Source organism: Pseudonaja textilis, chromosome Z, assembly GCF_049901715.1.
Source record: "Pseudonaja textilis isolate UNSWEBS1 chromosome Z, rPseTex1.2, whole genome shotgun sequence".
Classification (NCBI taxonomy): Eukaryota; Metazoa; Chordata; class Lepidosauria; order Squamata; family Elapidae; genus Pseudonaja; species Pseudonaja textilis.
The window spans coordinates 96,032,932-96,058,000 of NC_142008.1; the positions used below are offsets into that span (position 1 = coordinate 96,032,932).

At 36.7% G+C, this 25,069-nt stretch overlaps 1 protein-coding gene across 15 annotated transcripts in view; it reads left to right on the forward strand.

Annotated features, from left to right (window-relative positions):
• Positions 1-25,069, forward strand: part of SRCIN1 (SRC kinase signaling inhibitor 1) — a 267,852-nt gene that overhangs the window by 144,482 nt on the left and 98,301 nt on the right. For 12 of the 15 annotated variants that reach the window (XM_087916500.1, XM_087916502.1, XM_087916504.1 and 9 more), the window contains exon 3: positions 23,077-23,100. The exons of 1 other annotated variant lie outside the window; for it this stretch is intronic. In XM_087916500.1, the coding sequence (XP_087772626.1) occupies positions 23,077-23,100 (24 nt within the window). Of the gene's footprint in view, positions 1-6,334; positions 6,655-23,076; positions 23,101-25,069 lie in introns of those variants that run through there. 2 more of the 15 variants (XM_087916515.1, XM_087916514.1) reach the window with 2 other exon arrangements.

Consider the following 25,069-nt stretch of genomic DNA (forward strand, 5'->3'; position numbering starts at 1 on the left):
TGCTGGTTTGGAGTGCTACTTTAAATCTTACAACACTAATCTTATACCAAAAATAAGAAAAATAACAATGGAATCTAGTATTTACATAGAGCTCACTAGGGATGTGTGGAGAGAAATTGGAACTGCAGGATAACTACCTAGACCATAATGAATGCTTCTTAAAGAGTAACAAGTCAGAATAAAAAATGATGTGGTAGGTCTGAATGCCAGTGGCTTTATGGATAAGATTTCTTGTTGCTTAAACAACCAGGCATCTAAAGTGAAATAGGATTATTAAAGTGAATTCACTACAGGATAGAACTTCTTCACTAGTATAATTTAACAGAGCTAGGATGACCCTGAGTTCTGGTCCTGACTTAGGCACAAGCCTAAAGATAACTGTGGGTCTGTCACAGAGCAGGGTCTACAATGTGCTGCCAGTGCTGTGATCTATTTGAGGGTAAAGGTGAATCCAAAACAGATTTATTAAACAAATTTATATGGGCAACAAAGTGGCTCTTGGTAACTTACAGCATTAAACATTCACAGTGTTAGAACCTATAAACCCACCCACCTTCCTGTTTCCTGCTAAAATGATCACTGTAACAGAAGCCAGAGGTTGCTGGCCACTTGCTAAATAGGAGAAATAATTTACTTATTTATTTATCCATTTGTACATTTTTTCAGTTCCCCAGAAATAAAAGTTTTCTAGGCAAGCTACAGAATAATACAAATTAAAATCACTTTTGCAGTAAACATCAGTTGATAATGACACAAAATCCTCATAAAAGGTACAACCATATCAAGGCAATCTAGTTCAAGGTTTAACAGGCTTTCATTAACTATCGTATAATACAGAGAACTATAAAATAATATTTGCAGAACAGAAAACTGCTATGCAAAAATCATAACGAAATGAAGAGAGTGTAATATTTAATTTTCAAAGGTCAGATGTGTGCACTAAAAGTGGATTTTATAAAAGTCTGCTGAATGATTAGAACAGCAAGGCAAAGAGAAAGGTTGTGCAAAACATTATTGAAAAGAGCCTTTCATTGATAGTGAGTGTCTCTATCTCAGATTGAGAAAGGGGAGGTTGAAGAAGTAGCAATGTTTGCATAATCCCTTTTTCTATTCAATTCTTCCCTTCTCCCCAATCTCCCACTTGGGAGGCTTAGCACTTCTAACTTCATTTGACAGACAAGTGAACACACTGAAAAACAATAACTTGTTGTAAACAATAACTTGTTGTAGACCATCCAATAAATCATTACTTGTGCAGGAATATGAACATGTCAACAGATGGTCAACTAGAAAACTCTGTATATATTACAATACCTTGCTTAAAAGAAGCCTGATATTAACTAAGAAAGATTTTTGCTTAAAATTTTGGAAGGTAGATGGCTAGCAGTCTAATTCAGTATAAGGCAGCTTCATAAATTTGTATTATGAAAATCAAATATAGAAGTAGATGGTTCCAAATGCAGAAAGACCATTTTCAGCAGATTCAGCTTTCCTCAGCCCTACATGGCATTTTATAATGGGTGAAATTCCTGTTGCTATTAATAAAAGGTGCAAATCCTTTTACTGTTTTGCATCTGACATATTGAAGCAGTCATGGGCAGTCTAGAGTCCTCCAGATCCTTAACTACTCTATGGCAATACTGGCAGGGACTGTAAAAATTAGAGTTCAGCAAAATCTGGTAACCCACGAATGCATTAAATTCATCACTATTTGAGGATTCTGTATGAAAAGTGGGGGACAAATACCAGTGCATACTTGTATATAAAATAGATCTTGGCATTCTGTGACATTCAAGAGGCTCCACAAACAAACCCCAACCACTGCTTTGATAGCTGTTTCTTTCTTAAGGCAGCAAAGCGGCTTGCTCCCCTGGCACAAAACAGACTTCTGCTGCCAGACATTGAAAGATACACATGTGTGAATTGGAGTAACATTCCCAGTTTGCTTAGTAATATTGTTATGATATAAAGTAGTTGGGTTTTATTAATTTTATATCCTGTTTTTCTTCAAGAGCTGCAGGTAGCTTACACAAGAACATCCTTTTAATTTAGTCCCACAACAAAGACAAATAATAGAGATAGAACTAAGGGAGAAAAGTGGCCCAAAATCACCTAGAGAGTTTCCATGACTGATGATGGGCTTGAGAATTATCTCTTGTCTGAGATCAACATCTTCACCCTAACCCACATTAGTTTAGGCAATATAAAATGTAATACTAAATGCTCTGCATCTGAGGTGTTTCCCAAGTTGTCTATGTAAATGTAAGTAAGGACTTTCTGCTTTCAAAGTAGCAGATAAACGCCAGTCCTTCCTCATGCAGGACAGACATTTTGATGAAAGGATGCTTGGGATTTTGCTTCCAGTTAGTAATAAATTCTACAACTGGCTTGTGACAAAGCATTGCAGTTGTGTATGCCAGATGCCAATTGTAAAGGTTGAGAATGTTGGCTGAAAATCAATGGATTTCCCCCACCCACATCTACCACCATTAAAATGACTCTGCAAACCTTGGGTTCTAAATTGTGTGTAGCATTATAGCAAATTCTCCAGACATCCTGCTTGTGGTTTGCAATGACTATACTATAGAATCCAAATTATGGTTCCAGCTTCCAAAAATACAACAAGAAAATTGTGACTAAAGACTGCAAGACTGCACATCTGCTTCCATTTTCCTCTTCTAAGGTTCACACATTCACTTTTATTTCAAACATATTACAATGGTTTGTAAAAAAATCAACATTGTGGTCAATCATTGCCAGCACAAATCATGGCTGATGTGCATGTGGTATTGGGCCAGGTATAATGTGGTTTTGTTTTGCCTTAGCATTCTATGTAGAACTACCAGCTGCCCAATTTGAGGTGATCACTAGGTGTTTCCAGGGGTGGGATTCAAATTTTTTAACAACCGGTTCTGTGGGCGTAGCTTAGTTGGTGGGCGTGGCCAACTCAATATCACTCACATTGAGGCACACATCTCCTCGCCTGGCCTCTCATGACTGTGGGGATGCTGCAACAGTCATAAGTGTGAAAAATGGTCATAAGTCACTTTTTTCAGTGCCATTGTAACTTTGAATGGTCACTCCACACAAGCAAAGTACCAGCAAAGGAGGGGGAAAAAACTCCAGAGAAGTTCCTGAGACAGGAAGTCTAGTCCTACCAAGAATGTAATAAGGGTTAACGGAGAGGCAGTTTCTGTAAGCAACACCTGAATGTTTCCTTCCTGCCTTCCTTACAGGATTAGGCCAGTAATTTCTTCTAACAACTGGTTCTCCGAACTGCTTAGAACAGCGGTTGCTAACCGGTGGGCTGCAGCCTCAGAGAAATCTCACCCCCCAGAGCATCCCCACAAAGCAATTAATCCAGGCTGTGCAGAAACGCAAGGTTGCACCACCCACATGGCTCACGGGAACCCTCCCCGCCCACTCCTTACCCAGTAAACTTGCCTGCTAAATTGCTATTTTTCCTTTTTCTGACCATCATCTGTTCTGCTATGCCAGGAGATTTAGATTAGCTAGGAAGCAGGAAAGATTAGATTTCTTGCTTTCTAGCTAGTCTTTAGAATTTTGGCTCAGTACAGCCAAACCTCCCTTAGGACTGAAGGTTTGCTTGCAAGCAGATTCAGTGCAGACTTGGCAAGCAAATTTGAGAGACTGAGCTAGCCTATGGCAGATAGATAGCTCACTGAATGATTCCGTGAGCAACTCAATCTGCCTGCTTTACCTGATTTTGGGTAAAGGTTGCTCTTTTTTATAAAAAAAAAAAAATCAATATTTACATGCATGGTGTGTTGTGTGTTAATTTTGTGAGTTTGCTTGATAGCAAATTTTATGAGTTTGCTTGCAAGCAAATTTTATGTGACAGACTGAGCTAGCCAATGGCAGGTAGATAGATCTCTGAATGAATCTGTGATTCTGTGAGCAACTCAATCTGCCTGCTTTGCCTGATTTTGGGTAAGAGTTGCTCTTTTTTATTAAAAAAATCAATATTTATATACATATTTATAATATTTACATACAAGCCATGCCTAGCCAGTCACATGACCACCAAGCCACACCCACAAATTAGGCCACACCCACAGAACCGGTTAGTGGTCCCTGGGATCTAAAATTATGACTTTGGTGGTCCCTGAGGTCCAAAAGGTTGGCGACCCCTGGCTTAGAATGTTAATAATCGATTCTACCGAATAGGTGTTTCTTGGAAATGCTATGGAACTTTTTACCCAGTGGAGTTTTAGGAAGCTAGATAGGACTAAACAGGCTGATCTCCAACCAAGACAGAGTTGCTGTTTATTCAGAAACTGTCTAACCATCTGTTTGGTTTGCTCATAATTCTGAACAGGACAGCATTTTGTCCCACTCTAGTTTGGGACTCCTCCAGGATTCATAATTCTATTACTGTATATTCCTGAATGGAAGCTATAGCCAGGGGAAGCTTGACCAAGTTTTGATTGGATTATGGCACTAGTTGTGGCTGTACTTGGAGTGGGAAGCCTTAGCAACAATGATTCATGTTGTTATCACCAGTAGATTAGGTTTTTGCAAAATGCTTAAATGGAACTACCTTTGTAGATTATCTGGAAACTGTAATTGATACAAAATGCAGCAGCTAGCATGCTAGCAGATCAGAACCACAAAGGAACATAACATTAGTGTTGTAGGAATTGCTTTGGCTTTCAAAAGATTTTTAAGTATAATTCAACATGCTGTTTTCAACTTTAAAAGTCCTTATATGATTTAGTTTTCAGCCATATTCATGACCAACTCCTCCATGTTGTATATCCTGTAAAACAGGGAAGTGAAAGCCAAAGCAGTTTTTGGATACCAGATTTTGGGGGGAGGGGTTTGGAGAAAAATTTCCATCCAGATATCATGCTAAAAGATCATCAAAGCAAAACTTTTCATTTTATAAAGGCCACAGAATATCTCCACTGGCCTTTGAGATATAATTATTAAGCTTTGTATTTTAGACCTGGCACCTGTGGTTTTTGTGTTGTTATTGTAGTTTTATTTAACTGCTCTGCATTTGTAATTTTATTATATTTTGGTTGCTAATAAATTATTGTGAACAGCCAGTTTGGTATAGTGGTTAAGGCATCAGGTTAAAAACTGGAATACTGTGAGTTCTAGTCTCCCCTTAGGCACAAAGCCAGCTGGGTGACCTTGAGTCAATCATTTTTTCTCAGGAGAGGAAAGGAAGGTGGCAATGGCAAACCAAGAAACCAAGGAAACCATAGATATTTCTCCAAGATGTCTCAGAATGATGATGATTGAATGGAAGGGGAAAATTATTGTGAGTCAGATTTATTTGTAACATAGCAAGATAATACCCAAAATATGATAAACACAAATGTGGCTTAATGTGGGTTTACAGAATAATAAATTGTGCTTTGGCATGATATGGACTCAACCATACTTTATCCAACAAACCATGATTAAGTGTTTGATGCGTGAATTCAACTTTAGGGTGTAGCACAAATACAAAAGTTGCCTTAGTATCATCTTCTGACCTTGGTATGTTCTTCCCCTATCCTGAAATCCTTGTCTTTTGGCTTCTTAGTTGCACTACACACTAAACCCCAAAATCTGGGTAACATAGATGCATCGTAACACTTTCCACTTTAGTAGCTTTCATGCAATCATATTATAAACCATAGCTTTTGTTGATTAAATACAAATTTATTTGTGAGATGTCAAAATAAGGTAGGCTGCAAAAATCTGGATGATCACTAAATGGACATTTGGGGGCTAGGGGAATCCTTGCTTGTCACCTTTTGGGGCTAGGGGAATCCTTGTGATCACTTTATGGATTTATAGTTCCAGATATTGCTGTTGGTGCAATATTGTTCAGCTTGTTGCATGTTGCTTGGGAATTCTGGGAACTATATTTCCCAACTAGAGGTTGAGAGGAGATGCCCAATTTGATCAAAATTAAGCATCAGTGAATCCATAGAAAAGCATGTGCAGAAGGCTCTAATAGCCCGCAGAGAAATCCAGTACCAGGAAAACTAAGAAAAATCTTTCCATGCAAGGACTCAGAGTTCTCATAGGGCTCTTCTGACTGAGAATGATAGAAGTTGTAATTCTACTCATCTGGATAACCCTGAGTTAGGGATGGATAAGCAGCCCGGCTCACTATCAAAGCAGCTTTGAGTCCGAGGGTGAGAAATGCCTAGTGGCAGCCAAGGCGAGAGGCTACTGCCATCTCTCCGGCCCGCCTGCCCAGCGTAATCCCCGCCTCCAAAAGACAGGTGGAGTCCTGGTTGCCACGGTGACTGTGTCCTAATAAGGAAAGCGAGAGGAAGCTCGCTTGCATTGCTAAGGTCAGGGGGGGAGGAGGAGTGAAGGAGTATGATGGCAAGTGTGTAATGGAGTTGGTGGGGGGAGCTGCACCTGCATTACTTCCTCTCCAATGGGTGATTTCGCTCCCCTCCCCAAAGAAAGCTTGCATCTTCCCCTCTCTACATCACCTCTGTATACCCAAGAACAACCGTATCCAGCAGCAGCTAAGGGAGTGCAGAAAGAAAGCAGCCGAGCTGCTGCTGACGGATGAATTTATAGACACTGCAGCTTCCCATTGTGTGAAGTGGGTTGGCTTGAGGATGGCAGAGGCAGAAGGTTCTTTAAGGTGGCCTGGCTTGTTCTAACCTGTGGCAGGTAAGGAGGCTGCCGGATGAAGATGGGGAGGTGATGCAGGGAAATGTCAGCGGAGCCGGGAGGGGAGAGGGGAGCGAGACCCACAGCTGAGCTCTTGCTTCTCTTTACTGTTTGCATTGTGGAAGGAAGAAAAATACAGACAGAATCTTCCCCCCTGTGTTTCCTTTTATGGTGATGGTGGGAAGTCAATCTTTTTGAAAGGAAAATTGTTCTTTCTGTGCCTCCTATATAATTCATTGCACCAAACAGTGCAACTGGCTAGTAGTATCCCCTTCACCCCAGCCCAGATTGAACAAGCTCTGCCTAAAATCAAAGGACACCACAATGTGTCCTGGGGCGGAAAATGTTTTCTGAGGCAAGGAAGGCAACAAGGGACGTCTGGCTACCCCGGTAGGGGCACCCATACAGAAGATGATCCCATATTGCTCCTTCGATGTAACCGGTGCATAGTGAAATAAGTATGGCACTACGGAGATAGAGCAGAATCCCACTCTCTGAGAAGGGAGGGGAAAAAAGAGGAGAAATGTTTATATGTACCTTTGGGTTGTTGCTAAGCCACAGCATCCATAAAACTCCAGAGGTCAGAGTGAATTGTCAGGGTGCTAAGGAATTAAGCTGAGAGAAGGAAGGTATATTTTAGGGTGAACAACAGGGACCTTTGGAATGAGAAACTGAAGCAATAGTGTTTGCGGGGGTGGGTGGGTATTTTTGCATCCCACCTATTTGCAAAGGAATCCTGATATAAAAAGGCATGATGTCCTTTAAATTTTACAACAACCATGTGAGGTAGGTCAGGATTGACTGACAATCAGAATGATCCAAAGACCTTCAATAATATTCATGGCTCAGAGAGCTGAGAAATTCCCGTCTCATTCATTTTAGTCAGTGCCTGCTTTTTACTACTACAACGGTGCTTTGTTTTTTGTTTTTAAATTGTATTTTTTAAAAACGTAATTCCTTTTTCTTAATCTTTTCATAACTGATACAAGACTTACTTCTTCCATTTTATTATTTTCCATTTTTGTTAGAAAAGTAAATGCAGTCATAAGTGCATTCTGAAAAGGAATATATGATTTATCATTTAATCCAGAAATTTCTACTCCCCTGTTTTTCAGTACTGCATCATTTGTGAGATAAATGATCTGCACATGTTAAAATATAGTCTTAATTTTATTTCATGCATTATAAACTTGGTTCTAGCACTGAGGCTGGAGCAGCAATCTGATAAGCTTTTTTAAAAGTTAAGACTTTATCTACTTTAAGACTGCTTCTTGAGAAAGAAATTGGACATTCATGCCCACCTGTTCATTCTGGCTACACTCCTCAATGTAAAATTTTCAGGAGGCTGTGTATTTCAATATTTTTGCCTGGACATTCCAGAATCCAGAAAATCCATTTTTGTTTTTCTCCCATACCCTTTCTTTGGCAATGATGTAAGCTTTGCCTTATCCACTGTTCATTAAGATTGCAATTTTCAGTTTTGCATTTATGTATTACATTGTTTTGTAGTTTAGTTATCCAATGTCAATTGGGTGTGCTCTCAAGAACTGCTACTATTAATTTATGCAATAACTGGGCATTGCCTGGACCAGTGGTGTAATCAGTGAACGAAAATCAGTAGTGTTTTACAGGAGACTTATTCTCACAGAGATAGTAAATCTGTTACTGGGTTACACCATAACATTTGTACAGGGAAATGGTTTAGAAATAATATAGAGATCAGAATGGATGATAACTAGTGATTTGATGCATAGCAGGATTAATATGTGATATTTTTCAAATGCCCTATTGCATTTAAAAAAAAAAACACCTTGACAATCTTCCTTAGTACAGAATAGAACATAGCACAGCCAGAAGTAAACTTTAAGTACATTCTAATTGATACATTAGGTTTCTTCTTGCATGGAGTTTTAGTTGACACTGGAAAGGAGCATTCAAAAATATAAGTTCCAGCCTGCAACCCCATTATTTTCACAATCAATGTACTGTTATGTTCTGTTTTCTATGCAGATAAATTGATTGATTGCACTGAATTTATTTCCCCTTCCCAAACCAAATCACTGTGTTTAGAAAACTAATAAATTTACGGTGATAAATAAAGTAAAGCCATTCTTTTTAACACAGTATTTTTCTATCAGGAAGAGTACTTTTTTTTTTTTTACAGAAAGTCATTCAATCATGACTAGTTCTTCCTGCAGACTTAAAACACTTTCAAAGGCATATTTAATTAAGCATTCCTAAGTGAGAAATTTGTCTTAAAGTTTAAAACATATAAAAATTGCTATTCTGGATAAGATCCAAGAATTCTCAGTCAAACATTTAAATCCGAGAATAGCCAATCTAATACCTTTGGGAAACCCATATCAGGAGATAACTGCAATAATATCTCTACAATCATTTTCCCCCAGCAAATAATGGGCTGGTGTTTTGCCTTTAACATTGCAGATAAGAGATGACACAGGCAATCCTCAGTTTACCATCACAATTGGGAATGGAACTTCCATTGCTAAGTGATGCACTTGTTAAGAGGGTTAACAATTAAGGGTCTTTTTTGCTGCTTCTAGTTAAACACATCAATCAACATGTTCATTAGGTGAAAAACATGGTGGTTAAATCATCTGGCACCATTGTCTTTGCTTGTTGTAAGCTAGCTAGAACTTTAGTGGGAAAAAAAAAGGAAGGAAGGGAGGGAGGGAGGGAGGGAAGGGCATGAGTCATCTTCTCAAAAGAACTGGCTGAGGGACCCTTTGAAACACCAATAGGGTAAGAGCTGTTCAAATATCAAGTTGGGGGAAACGACTATACTGCAGAGAGTAGGTATTGTTTCTCCTTCTGAAGTCCTCTAATTGTCTAACTTCCTTTAGAGCATTGTTCCACTCACCACATTCATTTTGAGAGCAATGCCCTCATATTAGGATGCTGAGTACTATTTCCACATTCCTTCTTAGTAGGCATTTTTGGTAGAGAAACAGTGAAGCATATGGGAAAGAAATGAGAAAATATTCACTTATAAAGGATTAGTGGAGATAAGTGGTCAGGTGAGCGGGGTGGAGTGGAGAGAAGCAAACTAAATGTGGCAGGAAAGCATTAGTTGAAAACTGAATGTAGGATGAGTTCACTTGAAAAGAAGAGAGAAACAGCTTGGAAGATTCTTATTATCTCTTGTGCACAGTTACACATGAAAAAAAAGTATATGGATGACTTAGCTTTCAACAAAACCTTTAGCACTTCTGCCCCACCAGAAAACAATTCTGCTTGACTGAAAAAAGGGCATCTGCATTGTTGGCTGCAGGTTGGCATCCATCACATCCTCTTGTGGCACCCTGTAAACACCAGCTGGTTATGCATTGGCATGGTACCAGTTTCACAACATTCAATTACCATCAATGTTTCCTCATGCCAGACCTTTCTCTCTCTTTTCTTTCCTGAACTTGCATGGTCGCAGTTTCGGAAGTGAAATTGTTTATTAAGAATGCTTTGTCCTTTTAATTTACATTTTTGGGAGGAGAGGGGTTGCATTGAATCATTTTATTTGATAAAATAGACCAGATAGCAATAATCTTCTTTACATTGTGCTTTTCCCATTAAAATTCTGTGCATACATTTGTTCAACAGTCTTAATTAAATCTGCATAATAGTGTTAAGCCAAAACCAGCACGGTCATGGTTTTTTTCAGTATCATCTGAAAGCACCAACATTTAAAAGATGTTTCTGTGACTGGCTTGCAGCATAACATCATGCGAGGAATCTGTGATATTTGTTGGGGCTGGGATAGTTCTTGTAGCTGCTTCCATTCCAGTCAAGTCTATTTGCCACTAGATGTTGACATACACAGCAGCCCGATAAGCTATAAAGCATCAAAAATTTTCTATTAACAAAAAAAAAGTGCCTCAGTTTGAAAAGCAGTAAAGGATAAGCACTATAGAGTAAAACAAAGAGAGAGAACTTAGCAAAGCATGTTTGTTCAGAAATGTGGTAGCAGGGTTTATGGACAATATTTGACACTAGGCAAAGGATGCTACCACTGTGTTTATAGTTTCATTAATGAATTGCATGTGTACAAAATGACCACCTTGGAGAATACTATGCTATTTTATTCAGGATATCTCAAAAGAAACAATGTAGATCGGGCAAGGGCGTTAAAACAGGAAAACGATTAGCAGGTAAGTAACTTCCTTATGAGGAAAAGTTATAAAGTTTGAAATCTGTCATTTAGAAGAAAGGTATGCATTGTGACAAAAATTCCCTCCCAATTCCTTAATGTGCACTTGTATAAAAATTTGATCTCCAAATTTCTACAACCTTGTGTGCCACATTTTGATGCATGTACAAAAAGGTAGCGCATGTGTTGTGAGATCACAATAAAGGCATTTTTCATGATTTTGGTAAGAAATAGATGTCTTGTAAGATGGGATAAAATATTGGATGCATCCCTAAAGTATGAAGAAAGAAAAGAGGATTTGATATAACATTTGATACAGAGTTCCTACCTTTATGTCCCAAATTTTAGCTTTTGCCCACCAACATATTTACATAATGGTAGGGAGAATCCAATCAAACAAGAAATAATATTCTAAATAATATTTGAGGTTAATTGACACTCTTGTTTATAGAAGTTAAGACTTTCTCTCATTGACTAGACAACCTCTAATTTTTAATTCTATTAATTTCTTAATATCTGGATTATAATTAATTTATTGATAACAAATACATCTATAAATCTATAATAAATATCTATAAAAGATAATAATAGTTTTTTTGCTTCAAAAAATTTAACACATTGTTCTAATATTTTAGGCATTTCTAAAAATGAAAATACTACTATCCAAACAATGTTGTTGACAAATGTTACAATTGTAAATATTGTCCTTGGGTTATATCTGATAGATGATATTCATCCTTTAACACAGAATATGCTAAAAATTCATCTTGATCATCTATCATTTGCAGCAAAGGCAGTATCCATACTTCTATTCAATGTTTACATATTACCACCATTTACCTGATTTTTAAAATTGGATTTCCTCATAATCAATTTGGCATGGAGAAAAGTGTCAATATGTTCATATAGAGAATAGTATTTTGTTAGAGATGTGTTAAGGATAATGTTTCTATAAAACACATGTTTCTACTGTACTTTCTACAAGTATAGAGCTTTCTATGACCTATAGTTACAAAGTTTTTATATAATGCTTGCATTGGAGATATGTGGAATTGTAATTTGTTATAATGACATTTTTGGTCATATTTTTCACGTTTTTGTTATAGTATTTTTTTTCTCTTTGACAATGTATACTTTTACTGTAATTAAAGTTTTGGGGTTTTCTTTTTTGTTATTAATTAATATTCAATAAAAATAAATTAAAAAGTATAATATGCAGGGTATCTGCTGTAGTTAAAGCACACCATTTGATATCTTAATATGTAATGATGCCCACCATCCTGGATATTTTTAAAGGGGCACTAGATAAATTTCATGGAGAAGAAGACTTTTGATCAGGATATATGTATATCATATAGTATGAAAGGGATTTGTCCAGGAAGTCTCTGAGAACTGGACACAATTGAATAGAAGAAAAAACTGGCTAGGGCAGTATGACACTTGTTACTACTTACTTGGAACATGAGGGTGCAATGCCAGTTATTCTAATTCTGAGTTTCCCTCTTAGAAAGGTGGACTATATAGGTCCTTCATTTAATATAGAAGGGCTAACCTAAACCAAAATATGGTTGTGTTGCGTTGTGTTGTGTTGATGGCATGTCTGGATCCATGAAGAAGCTGAAGGCTAGCGCTAGCATTAGCATTTAGACTTATATACCACTCCGTAGTGTTTTACAGCACCCTCTGAATGGTTTACAATGTCAGCATATTGCCCCCAACATTTTGGGTCCTTATTTTATCAACTTTGGAAGAATGGAAGGCTGAGTCAACCTTGATCTGGTCAGGATCAAACTTCTGGCTGTGAGCAGAGTTAGCCTGCAAAACTGCATTCTAACCACCACGCCAGCAGGGCTCAATGTCATGTGAGCCTCATTTGGCAGAAGAGATGATACAATCCCTATTATCCCTTTGTCTGTTGTTCTATTCTCATCTCATTTGTAAAATCGTTAGATAGCCAGGTGCAACTCAACTTTTGTGATATGGGGGATGATGGTGATAATAATCAACACTAATATTACATTATTTTAAGGAGAATTAAAATAATGTAGAGGTAGTCCTTGATTTGCAACCGTTTGTTTAGTGACTGTTCCAAGTTCTCACGATGCTGAAGAAAGTGTTCTGACTGTTGCAGCATCCCCGTGATCAAAATTCAGACCCTTGGCAAGTCGCCTGTATTTATGATGGTTGCAGGATCCCAGGGTCATGTAATCCCCTTTTGTGACCTTCTGACAAGCAAAATCTGGGAAGCCAGATTCATTTAACTGGATTACTAACTTAACAATTGCAGTAATTACCTTCGCAATTGTGGCAAGAAAGATCATATAATTGGGCAAAACTCACTTAACACCTGTCTCACTTAACAACATAAATTTTGGGCTCAATTGCAGTCATAAGTCAATGACTACCAGTATATGAAATGCTTAAGTAATATTATTATTATTATTAATAATAATACTGTTATAATAATGCTACAGAAAAGGAAGGATGCTTTAATGAATAATTAATTGGTTTTAATATTCCTCCGCCTTTAGAGGAAAGTTGGGAATATTATTTGAATTTACCTTTTTCTTTTTGTCCTTTTTTTCCATCCGCTCTCTTCTGTTTGGCCTTTGTTGTCATGGCTGAGCTTCAAATTTGATCAGCTTTGCTACTTCCTGGATGTGTTCCCATGGCTCTGTCACTGAATAGAAACTAGGGAGACTGCTTGGGTGGTAGGTAGTGCCGCTGCATGACAATTCAGTCTTATCAAGGCCTAGCAGCTGCTTTCACTTTAGAGTGCTATTGAATTGGAATATGGCTTGCTGAGATACACATTCCTCTTCTCCCAAATTTAAGAACTAATCATGGATACTTGAGACGCTTGTAGTGCACTGTTGAACAAATCAGGCATTCAGAAAACTAGCCATCACCATCTGCAGGACCAAGGGAAACGGAGAAAATAACTTTCTTTTTGCAGTAAGAGAATAATTTAAGATAGTAGTAGGACTGAATTTTGAGACACTCTGCTCCAGATTTTGTATACTCTAATTCTATAGTTGAAAAGTAGCATATGCAAAATCTGGAGCAGAGTTTCTCAAAATTCAGTGGTACTACTATCCCAAATATGGAAATATACATGCTCGGCATTAGAAGACAAGATAGAGAAACCTGCACATAGATTAGAGAACAAACGAAAGTACTGTATTGATTGGAAACATGTGGAAGAGGCCTTTATCCTGAAGTGGATAGACAATGGCTAAAATGATAATAGGTGATGATATGCATACATGCATGCATACATACATACATATATACCATAACATACATACATACATAGGCAATAGCTATTAAGACCATAATTTTCTCATAATATAAGCCACTTCTATCCCCAAATATAGCTGCTAGAATAAGTTGAGTTGGTTGTCAGTCTTAAATTAAAATTCTTTGACATTCCAATATTTTCAGTGGCAATCTAGAATCCCCAGTGGTTTTGGAGATTCCAGTATTTGGCTAGATGGATATTGCTTTGTCTGACAAGGCACAGTAACTTTTCTTTTATAAATTTCTACTAAATTCATTTCCAAGTATGAATCTTTAAATAGCTACTGCTGAAAGGATCAGACTATCTTTTCCTGTCGTTCGTGTAATCTGGAGATTTAATAAAATACCCCAAAGAACAGTGAAAGTCGAAGGAAATATATTTATTGAACATCATTTTGCCAAATACAGTTGGGTGGCAGCTGTAATGGACTGCTCCTCCAGCTCTCTTTTTATAGGTGTTTTTTTTTTTAGTTTAAAGATTTAGCCAATTATTACCAATTGAATGAAATGTGTTAGCTTATTAGAAATAAATGTTTCATTATCTGGAATTAGAACAGATGCCTCCTTATTTATAGTCCCCTTATCTTGAGTTAAAACAGATGTCTTTCTAAATGGCCATTTTATTTTTCCTATACATAGATTTTCTATGCATAAAACATATGTCTTTCTTTACATGGATTTTGCTATGTGATATGTTTTTTATTTATACTGGTAGTAGGAGCCAGTCTTTTCTTTTTATAAAATGGCTACTCTTTTTCATAATTTCTTAACTGAAACTTATTGTAAACATATGAAGAAAATATTTGAATACCAGAAGAATACATAACAATGAGAAAAAGGAAATGAAAAACTTGCCACTATATCAACCATTCCACAATAGAAAATGCATTGCTAGTGGGTAGAAAGAGACACTAACATACACACAAACATATATATCAATTACACCTTTCTTCCTTTCAGGATAAGCATTATTATGCAAAGCAGAATGCAACCCAGTAAGATAAACAAAATCAGAAAGAAGGAACCAGAACTAAATCTAGTCTTCATACAATAACTCTCTATGTTTATAAAGTATATTTCATTCCTCCACGTTAACACACATCCTCCTATGTAGCCTTTTGTTCCTTAACCTTTTTACCTTTATATTTTTCATCAGCTCCATCCAATCACAATTTTAATCCAGTTATTCTTCCTTCATATATTTGTTTTATAACAAACCATCTCAGTGAACCTCTTTTGTACCAGTCACTCGTTTTTCTGTTCATTCAGAGCCCATTCATTTTTCATTACTTTTTTTGTTGGACAAGAAACTTAAGTAAACAATTTTCACTATTTTCAAAGATTTTTTTTTATTTTTTGTTTTTCTGATATTCTGAACTTTAAGTAACAAAATAGGATAAGACATTTATTTATTTATTTTATTATTAGACTTCTATACCGCCCACTTTGCCAAAGTGACTCTATGCAGCTTATAGTCATGCATTAAAACATTAAAACAGCTTACTGTCATGCATTTAACATTAAAATATTAAAACAATAAATAAGAACCACACATTTAAAAATTCAGGTAAAATTTAATTTATCCATGATGAAAAGGAGGGGAGAAAAGAACACATGGAGAGCAGGAAGTCCATTAACTATATCCAAGATGCCATTTTCCATTGGGGCCCTAAGCCAGCTGGCACAGCCAAGTCTTTAAGCCATTTCACTGGCTGCCCATGACAGGGGCTGCCTGGACCCCATCAGCTGAAATTTATTTACTGATAGCGTCTGCAGAACACCTCTGCCAGCAAAGGTGGGGCAGGCTTACATATCCTGGATCCATGCCACAAAGGGCTTTAAAGGTGATAATCAAAAACTTTTGATTAAATTAAGAAGCAAACCAGATTCAGAAGCAAACCAGAAACCAATGCAGCTCATGGAACAACAGTGTCAAGAGCTGGACTATACGGCACATGTTGCAATAATCCAACTGAGAGATGACCAGGGTTTGAGTGACTGATCACAGGAATTCCTCATCCAGGAAAAGGTGGAACTAGTATGCAACACATAGTTGCACAAAGGCTCTCCTAGCCATGATTGCTACCTGATCATCAAACAGGAGTCATGAATTCAGGAGAGCCCCCAAGTGTGTACAGAGTCTGTCTGGAGTAGTGCAACCCTATTTATAATCATGTTAAAGTCCTGGAACCTGGAGCTCCACATACCCAAAGCCACTCAGTCTTACCAGGGTCCAGCCCATCCAGATTCACATATATATCTATATCCCCTTCCTTTCACACATAATCATTCTCACAAAACCCTACACACTACTTTTATTAGAATTGCTTCATAGTTAATAAACGTTCTACACAGGCAAACTTCTGCAGCCACGTCTTTACTTCAGTTTTCCAATGTTTGTGCATGGCTGTAATTATTTGCAAGAGTTACTATGTCAACACAACTAGGTGTTCAATATAATTTCAAAATGTACACTATTTATTGAAATATACTATATTATACATCATTCAGATTGTCAGCCAAGAACACAGCATTGTCTGCATGCAAAAATACATATCATTCACAACATCTACTTCATATCAGATCTATTTCAAAAAAGCTGGATTAAAAAAGGCACAAAAGGTTTTTCTGATACAGACTTATTGTGAAAAAAAAAAAAACAGCCAGTAAAAATCTTGAAAGAATTTCAAGCCCCACTTATAGTAAATCAAGGTTTAAATTCTTCTGCCTCTTTCTACTGCCTGCACAATGTTAAGTCCTTCCCTTCCTTCCATCTTTTTTTTTCTTTTCTTATTTTCTTTTTCCTTTCCTTTTCCTATTTTCCTTTTATAGCTGTCTTGTGCTTTTATAATGGACTTTGGTTTCAGGCTTTTTTGGTATTGTTTTTTTAATGTTGTGAGAATGTTTCTGTACCTCAAATATTACTATTGTATTTCTTAGACATAAGTACCTTAAACAAAAAAGGAATAATCATATATACATGAAATACTGGAACTATGGTTGAAATGCAATATTTCAGGTTAACTCTGCCCACTGCCAGATGTTTGATTCTGACCAGCTCAAGGTTGACTCAGTGTTCCATCTTTCTGAGGTTGGTAGAATGAGGATCCAGATTGTTGGAGGCAATTTTCTGACATTATAAACTGCTCAGAGAGTCTGCAAAGCACTATGGAGTGATATATAAGTCTAAATTGTATCACCATTGATACTCCTTGCTGAATCATTCACTAAGCATTCCATTTATCACATTTATAACTTAACCTTTAATTATTTTTATATTAATATAAATATTAGTGCTCTTTGACATATTGCTACCCTTTCAAGAATTCTAAAATGCTCCTTCCAGGATTTTCTCACTTCAGTTCAATCAAGTCATTTCATTTCTTTAAATGCTATTAACTCTGATGGAGGCTTCTTGTTGAACTTTTGGAACCCATTTTCAAAACAATTTTAATATCAATCAAAGGAGGTTTTCTTTTCATATCTTTTGAACTTGTTCTTCTTGACTTATTCTATACAACAAAAACAAATAGACAACAGTCATTCCCTTGTATGAATTTCTTTCATTCCCTTATTCCAAAAAGAATCCCTTTTCATACCTCCCATTTGTATAACACTTCTCTGGCACAATGTAATTGTTTGTTTTAATCTCTGTCAAGCAGTTTTCATATGCTCTTTCCTTATGTCCATATTCGGTTCATTCTATTGGGAAATTTATCTTACTATATTTTTTTCTATAGTGATTATACAATACTATTATACTTTCTTTTACCCTTTTTCTTCCATCATCATTTTTTCACAAGACAAATTCTTGATTCTATCAAAAGGGCCATAACTCACATTCAGAACCTGTTATCATCTTTGATTCTTTTACTAATTGTCCCATCAATATGTATGGACTTAACAATATGTTTAAACCATGTATTAGAAACAACCTCTTCCCTAAACAGAGTAGTGTAAAAAACACCAACAGATAGCAGTACAAATACACTCGAAACTCTGACATGTTCTTTGCATCTGCCCTTTCACTTCTGTTGATGAGAAATTTCTGGAAGAAAAATGTTGGCATTTTGAAATGGAAGTCCATTGTGAATATTTGTGACTTTCAGCAATGTGCTATCATTGAATTTTGGAACACCAAGTGTTCCAGATTAGCAGTCTCGAAAGCCTGCAACTCTGATTGGCCCGCTAATAGCAGATCGTGATTGGTCACCTCAGACTGATCCGATTGGCTAGTAAACGGGCTGCCGCGATTGGCCCAGCCAAGCACGGCAAACTCAAATCGCCATCATTGGCTGCCTAGCCGCAGCCAGCCCTATATAAGGGGCTGCTGCGGCTGGGATAGCTCGCTCAGATCTGAAGTCACTAATAAAGAGCTGTTGTTGCTATCTGAGTCTTGTCTCCATTCTTGGACCCATACTCCCAGATCTAACACCAAGAGTCTTTCCAATTGAAATTCAGCATCAAAGGAAAGCTATTAATGGTGGTGACTGCGTGAAACAGGAAAAAAAAATTATTTTTGTGATCAAGAATGAAGTGGACAACTTGTGACAACAAATGACAAGTTTCATATAGAGCAAGTAAAGTTGATGAACTGATTAAGGACAGTCAGCAGATCACTCAAAAGAAAATTATTCACAAGTTTGCCATTTAATTGAAATATGTGGGTCACATTTCTGTTCTGCAGTATGGAAAGATCTGTACAAGATGGGTTTGCATGCTGATAGCAGAGATGAAAACTTCAAGAATTAAAATTTGCTAGTATTGTTGTCACACTATAAGAATGTAAGTGAAGAATTTCTTCACAGTATTGTGATAGTAGATGAAATATTGGTTTATCTTTATCACCCAGAAATGAAGCATTCATCCATGAAATATAATCACAATTTCCTCTTTTTTTTTCAAAAGGAAAACCTACAGTTACATTTTGGGGTAGAGATTGTGTTATTCATACTACACCACAGGATTTCTTTGAATCTAGAATTTACCAGCACCTCATAGACCTACATTGCAATACTCAAAGCTATGAAGGATTAAAAAGAAATTTTGCTGCAATATAACAAGAAACAATTGTGAAGTTGGATATACTGTTTTACCTCATCTTCCATATAGGTCAGATTTGATACTATGCAACTTTCATCTTTTCCCACAATTGAAGAAGATCTTCACTGGCAACTGTTTCATCATATTAAGAAGTAGGAAGAATTCTCAAGACCTAATTTTCCATTCAGTCCACATATGCAAGCTAGGATCTCTGATATCACAAACAAACATACTGTAACCTATATATACAGTGCATTGATGTACACTCAGGATACTGCAGCCTGGAAAAACCAAAAAAAAAACGTATCAATAAAGATCTTAGTTACAGAATAATGGTTGCAGGAGGGAAAGAGATGGTTGGGGAAGAAAGAATAAAATGAACTATCTAGGCCAGTGGCCCCCAACCTTTTTTGTGCCACGGCCCGGTACCGGCATCAGCACGCATGACAAGGCAAGCCGAGCCAAGCGACCGGCCAGCCGTCCCCTGCTTCTCCCCGCCTCTTTCAACTTCTCCTTTGTAACTTCTCCTTTGTGCTTTTTTGATCTCCTCCGCCATCAGGACGGCTCTTCGTTCAAAGCTGCCCCCCCTTGAATGAAACTAAGGCGCGAGGATTCCTTCAGGACCCAAATGCCACTTTCCAACCGGAAAAGCTCACCTGGAAGCACTTTCTGTCAAAACAAGATGGCGGCGCCCAGCAAACCGGTGGCCCAGTAGAAAATGATCCCCAGACCGGCACCGGTCCGGGGCCCGGTGGTTGGGGACCCCTGATCTAGGCAAAGTGCATAACATTTTTCTGTAAACATTCCATTTGTTTGCTTATGAAAAAATATTTTGTTTTTATTAAAAACTTTATTAAAAAGTTTTGGGATCTTAATCTTGTTTCACTGCTCAGAAATCAACCTACACCTGACCTGCAGTTTCATAGTCATGCTGGTATGTTTTATTCCTTGATATAATCTATTCCTTAGCCTTGCTATTCTTCATACTGTCCTTTCTGCATCATTTCTCCTGTTTTTATTGGCATTAATAAGTCTATCATTTATTCTTATCTTCCTCTGATCCTCCAATACAAATAGAATGTAATTAATTGTGGTTCTTCTTCCTGCTTTTCTCTAAAACAAGAGGAAAATCTGCTGATATCAACACCATCTCAGTCTGCTGCAATACAATTGATTTCCTGTGCCAATAGCTGCACTGAAGGGTATGCAGTATGGTAGATAGCTTTGAGAAATAAGCATAATGCAAGGATTGAAAATGTTGCCAAGGATCAAATAGTAAAAATGTTAAGCCTAGCCTAAGAAATAATCATTGAACCACAATTAATTATTCTGCTTCCCCACTTTTTTATTAAAAATCTGGCTTTAAATAATACTTTGTTTTAAGCTGGAAATAAACATGCCGTCCGTTAATTTGAATAATTGAAATGTGGAGAAGAATCTATGAATTCTTCCTGGATTTGCAAGACAGCTAGGATCTTCAGTAGAATAATATGGTACACACAGAACACAATCTTCTCCATTCAATAGGTTGCAAAGAAATCATTATCTTCTCAAATGACTCATCTGTATGCAAAGAATTATCCTCCACTGAAAGTTCCATATGGCGCAAAGCAAAAACTAAAAGAATGAGGAGGAAAAAAAAGCTTATAGGGCAAAATAAGTTGTCATTTAAGTTTTTTAAAGTTCAGTAATCTGTTTATATTTACCACTTGGTACTAAAGATCAGCTTTTTTAATTAGGCTCAGTGTAGGACTACCTCACTTCCTGGGTTTCAGAATTAGGAAGGGTAAAGGAAAATTTTGATCAGGATCTCCTAAATGTTTTGTTTTCAAAAGCTAATAGCTAAGAGGAAAAAGAAATTGAATAGGGACAGCAGAGCTGCACACTCCTTTTCTTATTAAAATTCCATCAGTACCAGTGAAGCAGATTTTTGTCTTGCAGGGCAAAACATGGTTGTAATGTGTAAGTAGAAGTGGAAAGTTCAGCCCATCTTTTACAGAATCATGAAGGATTGCAAGAAAGCTGTCCCAAGTCATTAACTCTCTTTACTACACATGGAAAGCTAATGTGCTAAGAGAAATTCTAGCTAAGCATATCCCCTGACACGCTGCTCTCCAAATGCAGGAACATGAATCATTGTTTAACAAAGTTGTGCTGAATTAATTAATTCTGAATTTTAGGAGGGCTTTAATGACATCATGTACAGGAGCCTTTTCTATCTTTCTGCTACAGAATTCTTCTTTTTAATGAATAGCATGTATTCCAATACATGTTTATTACTCAGAAATACATTTTACTGATCTAAACAAACTTGTGGTAAATTAATGTAGGAATTCAATCTATATCTGTTATGTTCTGATGCTAAGAAAGCATACATCCTTTGATTGAACTTGGTGTCATTCAACACCAAGAAGGATTTGAGTTTGATTGAATTGGTATAGTTAAGCCATCAAAACTTGTGGCATTTCCCTCCCTTCATTTCAGTGGGTCTGTGTTCCAGATCTGTGGGTTCATAAAGAAATATTTAATTAGGAACCAACACCACAAACCAGAAAAAATTTAGTTTCACAAGATGTACTGATTTGGCCTGCTGCCAGTTCATCATTTAAATTCTATTTTTTTCCAAGTCTAGAAAATGAGAAAATGGATTTTTCCTACAATTCACGACATTCTGAGTTGCAATCAATTATCCCACATGGCAATGCTGCATTTCAGTGTGTTCATCATTTGTGACTCTTTAGTCAGTCTCTTGTTTCTACTTCTACCAATGTTTAGATTTGGGGATATAGACCTATAATTTTGTTTATGAAATTCCTTAAGTGCATATCCATTGGAGAAGAAAGAAATAAGATATTTTATTCAATTCACATACCAAATTAAGAATACTTCTGAAGATACTACACTACTGCATTATTAACCAAAGGTAGTTAAATTTCATTTTTCTCAGTGTAAAGAAAAGGTGGCCTCTATTTTAAAAAGAATGTACATTGTTTAAGCCCAGTTTCAGTGTCTTTCACTTTTCAATATGGCTTACCTTCTGTTATGACATATTCATTTGAGCATCTTCACTGCTGTTTTGATTGCCATATAAAATGAAATTGCATACTTTTTGTAGGTATCTAGTGCTATATATAGTAGGTGTGCTAATCAGTAGTATAATTCTACCTTAAAAAAATAAGGTCATGAGCAGAAAATATGCCATGAGCAAAACCTAGCCAAAATTAAGCAACATTTATAGCTTTATTTGAAGACTGAATATATGATGAATTATTCTTTAATGATCAGTGGGAAGGCAAATATTTAATGATAGCTGGACTGTGCTCCATATTGTCTTTCTCTCTCTTTCTTTACATTGCTATTAATCTATCATATATTCTTATAGTTTGCAATTAAATCATAATAATTGGAATTATTTAAAATAAAGTAAAGCAATATCTGGCAGGGGACCAGTTTGAATAAATTATTTAACAAAGAGGTATTTTTCCTCTATGTTTTATTCGGTTTAGTCATAACTTAAAATATTCTTTATTGTATATGTATGTATATATCATATATATGTATATATCATACATATACCAGTGTTTCTAGTTTAACCATAGTTTCTAGATGGGGGAAAATTCTTTTAGGGTGATGTAGAATCTTGAACTCTTTGCTCTTTTATTTATTCTTGCAGTAAAATTTCACATCTATATCACTGTATCTACCTGACTGAAGCTTTCCTATGTGATACCCACTGACCATTTCAATTCATTTTAGGGAATTCATGACTTTTGTTTTAAAAAAAACCATTGGGAGGGGACTTTAAACAAACCAATTAAACATGATTACTTATCACACTGTTTAAAGTCAACTGTTTTCTCAAAACAGAATCTTAATGGTATTTTTTGTTGTTCTGTTTTTTGTTCTTTTTTTGTTAGCAACCCAACTACTGGAGCTTTAAGGTCAGTACTTCCAATTTTTCCCCTCCATGCTTTTATTTTAAACAAATGCATGCGCTTACCCACCTTTTCTCTGTATTTTATGTGTGTGTAGGCAGGTATGTCCGTGAGGGACTGGGCAATTGAATACTCAGCTTCCTTAGCCTTTTTTCTTGCACCACGTTTCTTATTTTTAATAGGCAGCTCCTAATTCCCCAAACATGTTTGTCTAGTCCTGTTATTGGGCAGAGCTAGCTGGCTGCTTTAGGCAATAATTTTTAGGTGAAAGACAGCAAACTAGGTGTGTGTATATGCATGTTTATATGCATACATGTACAAACACACAAAGATGCATGCATATATAGATACATACAAAGACACACATTCATATGCAAACATACACACCTGCTCTGCCAGGAAATGGTCTGAGTAAAATATTCTGCTCCAAATCAATAAACTTGATCTACCTTGGCTGTTAATGTACACCTTGACATTTGTTGTATTACTTATATTTGCTCCCAATTTTGTAAGCATTAAGTGTCTTGGAACCTGTTTCACCATCTGCAAGTGCAGAACTGCAGCTGTGGGAGCTAAGAGAATTGGATATTACAAATAGATGTACAACTTCCCCAACTGTTTACAAATGATTACAGCCCTGGAAGATGGCCATGTGGAGTAATGGGATAGCAGGATAGACAGAAGAACACAAGAAGTTGTTTTATTCAGTTTATTCAAGCGGGCATGGGAAAGATGTAGCTTTCCAGATGTCATTAAGCTCCAACTCCTTCTGTCCCATCCACCATGACCAATGATGAGGGATAACAAAAGTTTCAGTCTAGTAATATTAGTACAGCTACACATGGCTGATCCCTGATTTATATTTGTTTATTTTATCCAGCAAGGACTCTGTAAATATTGCACGCAAAGGACTGTGACTTCATTTGCTCCCAATTCTTTTAAAAGCACACAATTTTATCAATGATGTTATGGCTCATTGCTAGAAGAGTCAGCAGAGTAATGAAACCATGGAGGGAGAGAATAAATGGGAATGGATTTATTGCTTTACCGATTTTATGGATTTACTGTGAAACACAGAATGGTGCATGATCCAAATGACTGGGCTCAATGGCTGCACTCACGTAAAATACATAGTGGAACTATAATAACTAATGTATTGATAAATGCTTATGGATATCTTCCGGTTTCAAAATAGTGAACAATGGGTTTGACAGTTTTGGTCTAAATATTAAATGTTAAGTCTGCAAGAGTGTTGCAGCTGATCCACTCAATACTTTACACAAGTGAAAGTTCAACTGAGGACACCAACATATCACAAGTTTTGGTAGTATGAGATTTCTATCATTTTAAAGAAGAAAATGTAAAATTAATTGTCATTAAATTTTAGATTCTTGCAGATATATGTTGTATGTATTCATATCAGATGGACTTCAAGGACACCATATTGCTCACCCATAACATTTGATGGCGGCCTACAAAAGATTTGATAACCACACACAGGTTTTCCAAAGGATGGAAATGCTTATTATTCTAGATGCAAAACAACCCCAAAATTCTTTACTGAAGGGAAAGTGAATTTCATTTCGAAACAGTTCTACATGATTTTTTTCCTTTTATACACCAGTTATAATGTAGGATTCTTGCCCCAGCTGCTTTAAACATGGGTAACGATTGGGCTTTGCATAATCGCATATTCAAAACCGTGTTTATTTTTTTAAATCAAATTTGGAAACCACTCTTTTCCCTTACAGTGGGACATCTTGCAAGCGAACTACAGTGTCAGAATGCATGCAACATTTTAAACCAGAACCAAAAAATACCACCCCCCACTACTTTTTTACTTTTGCTAAATGCAGAATATCACTCTAAGCCTGTGAGACAGAAGAAAAAAATGTGGACTTCTAGAAGAATAACAATTATTCCTCAAGTAAACCACAATGCCCACACTCCCAGCTTTTGGTTTTCTGAAAAAAGA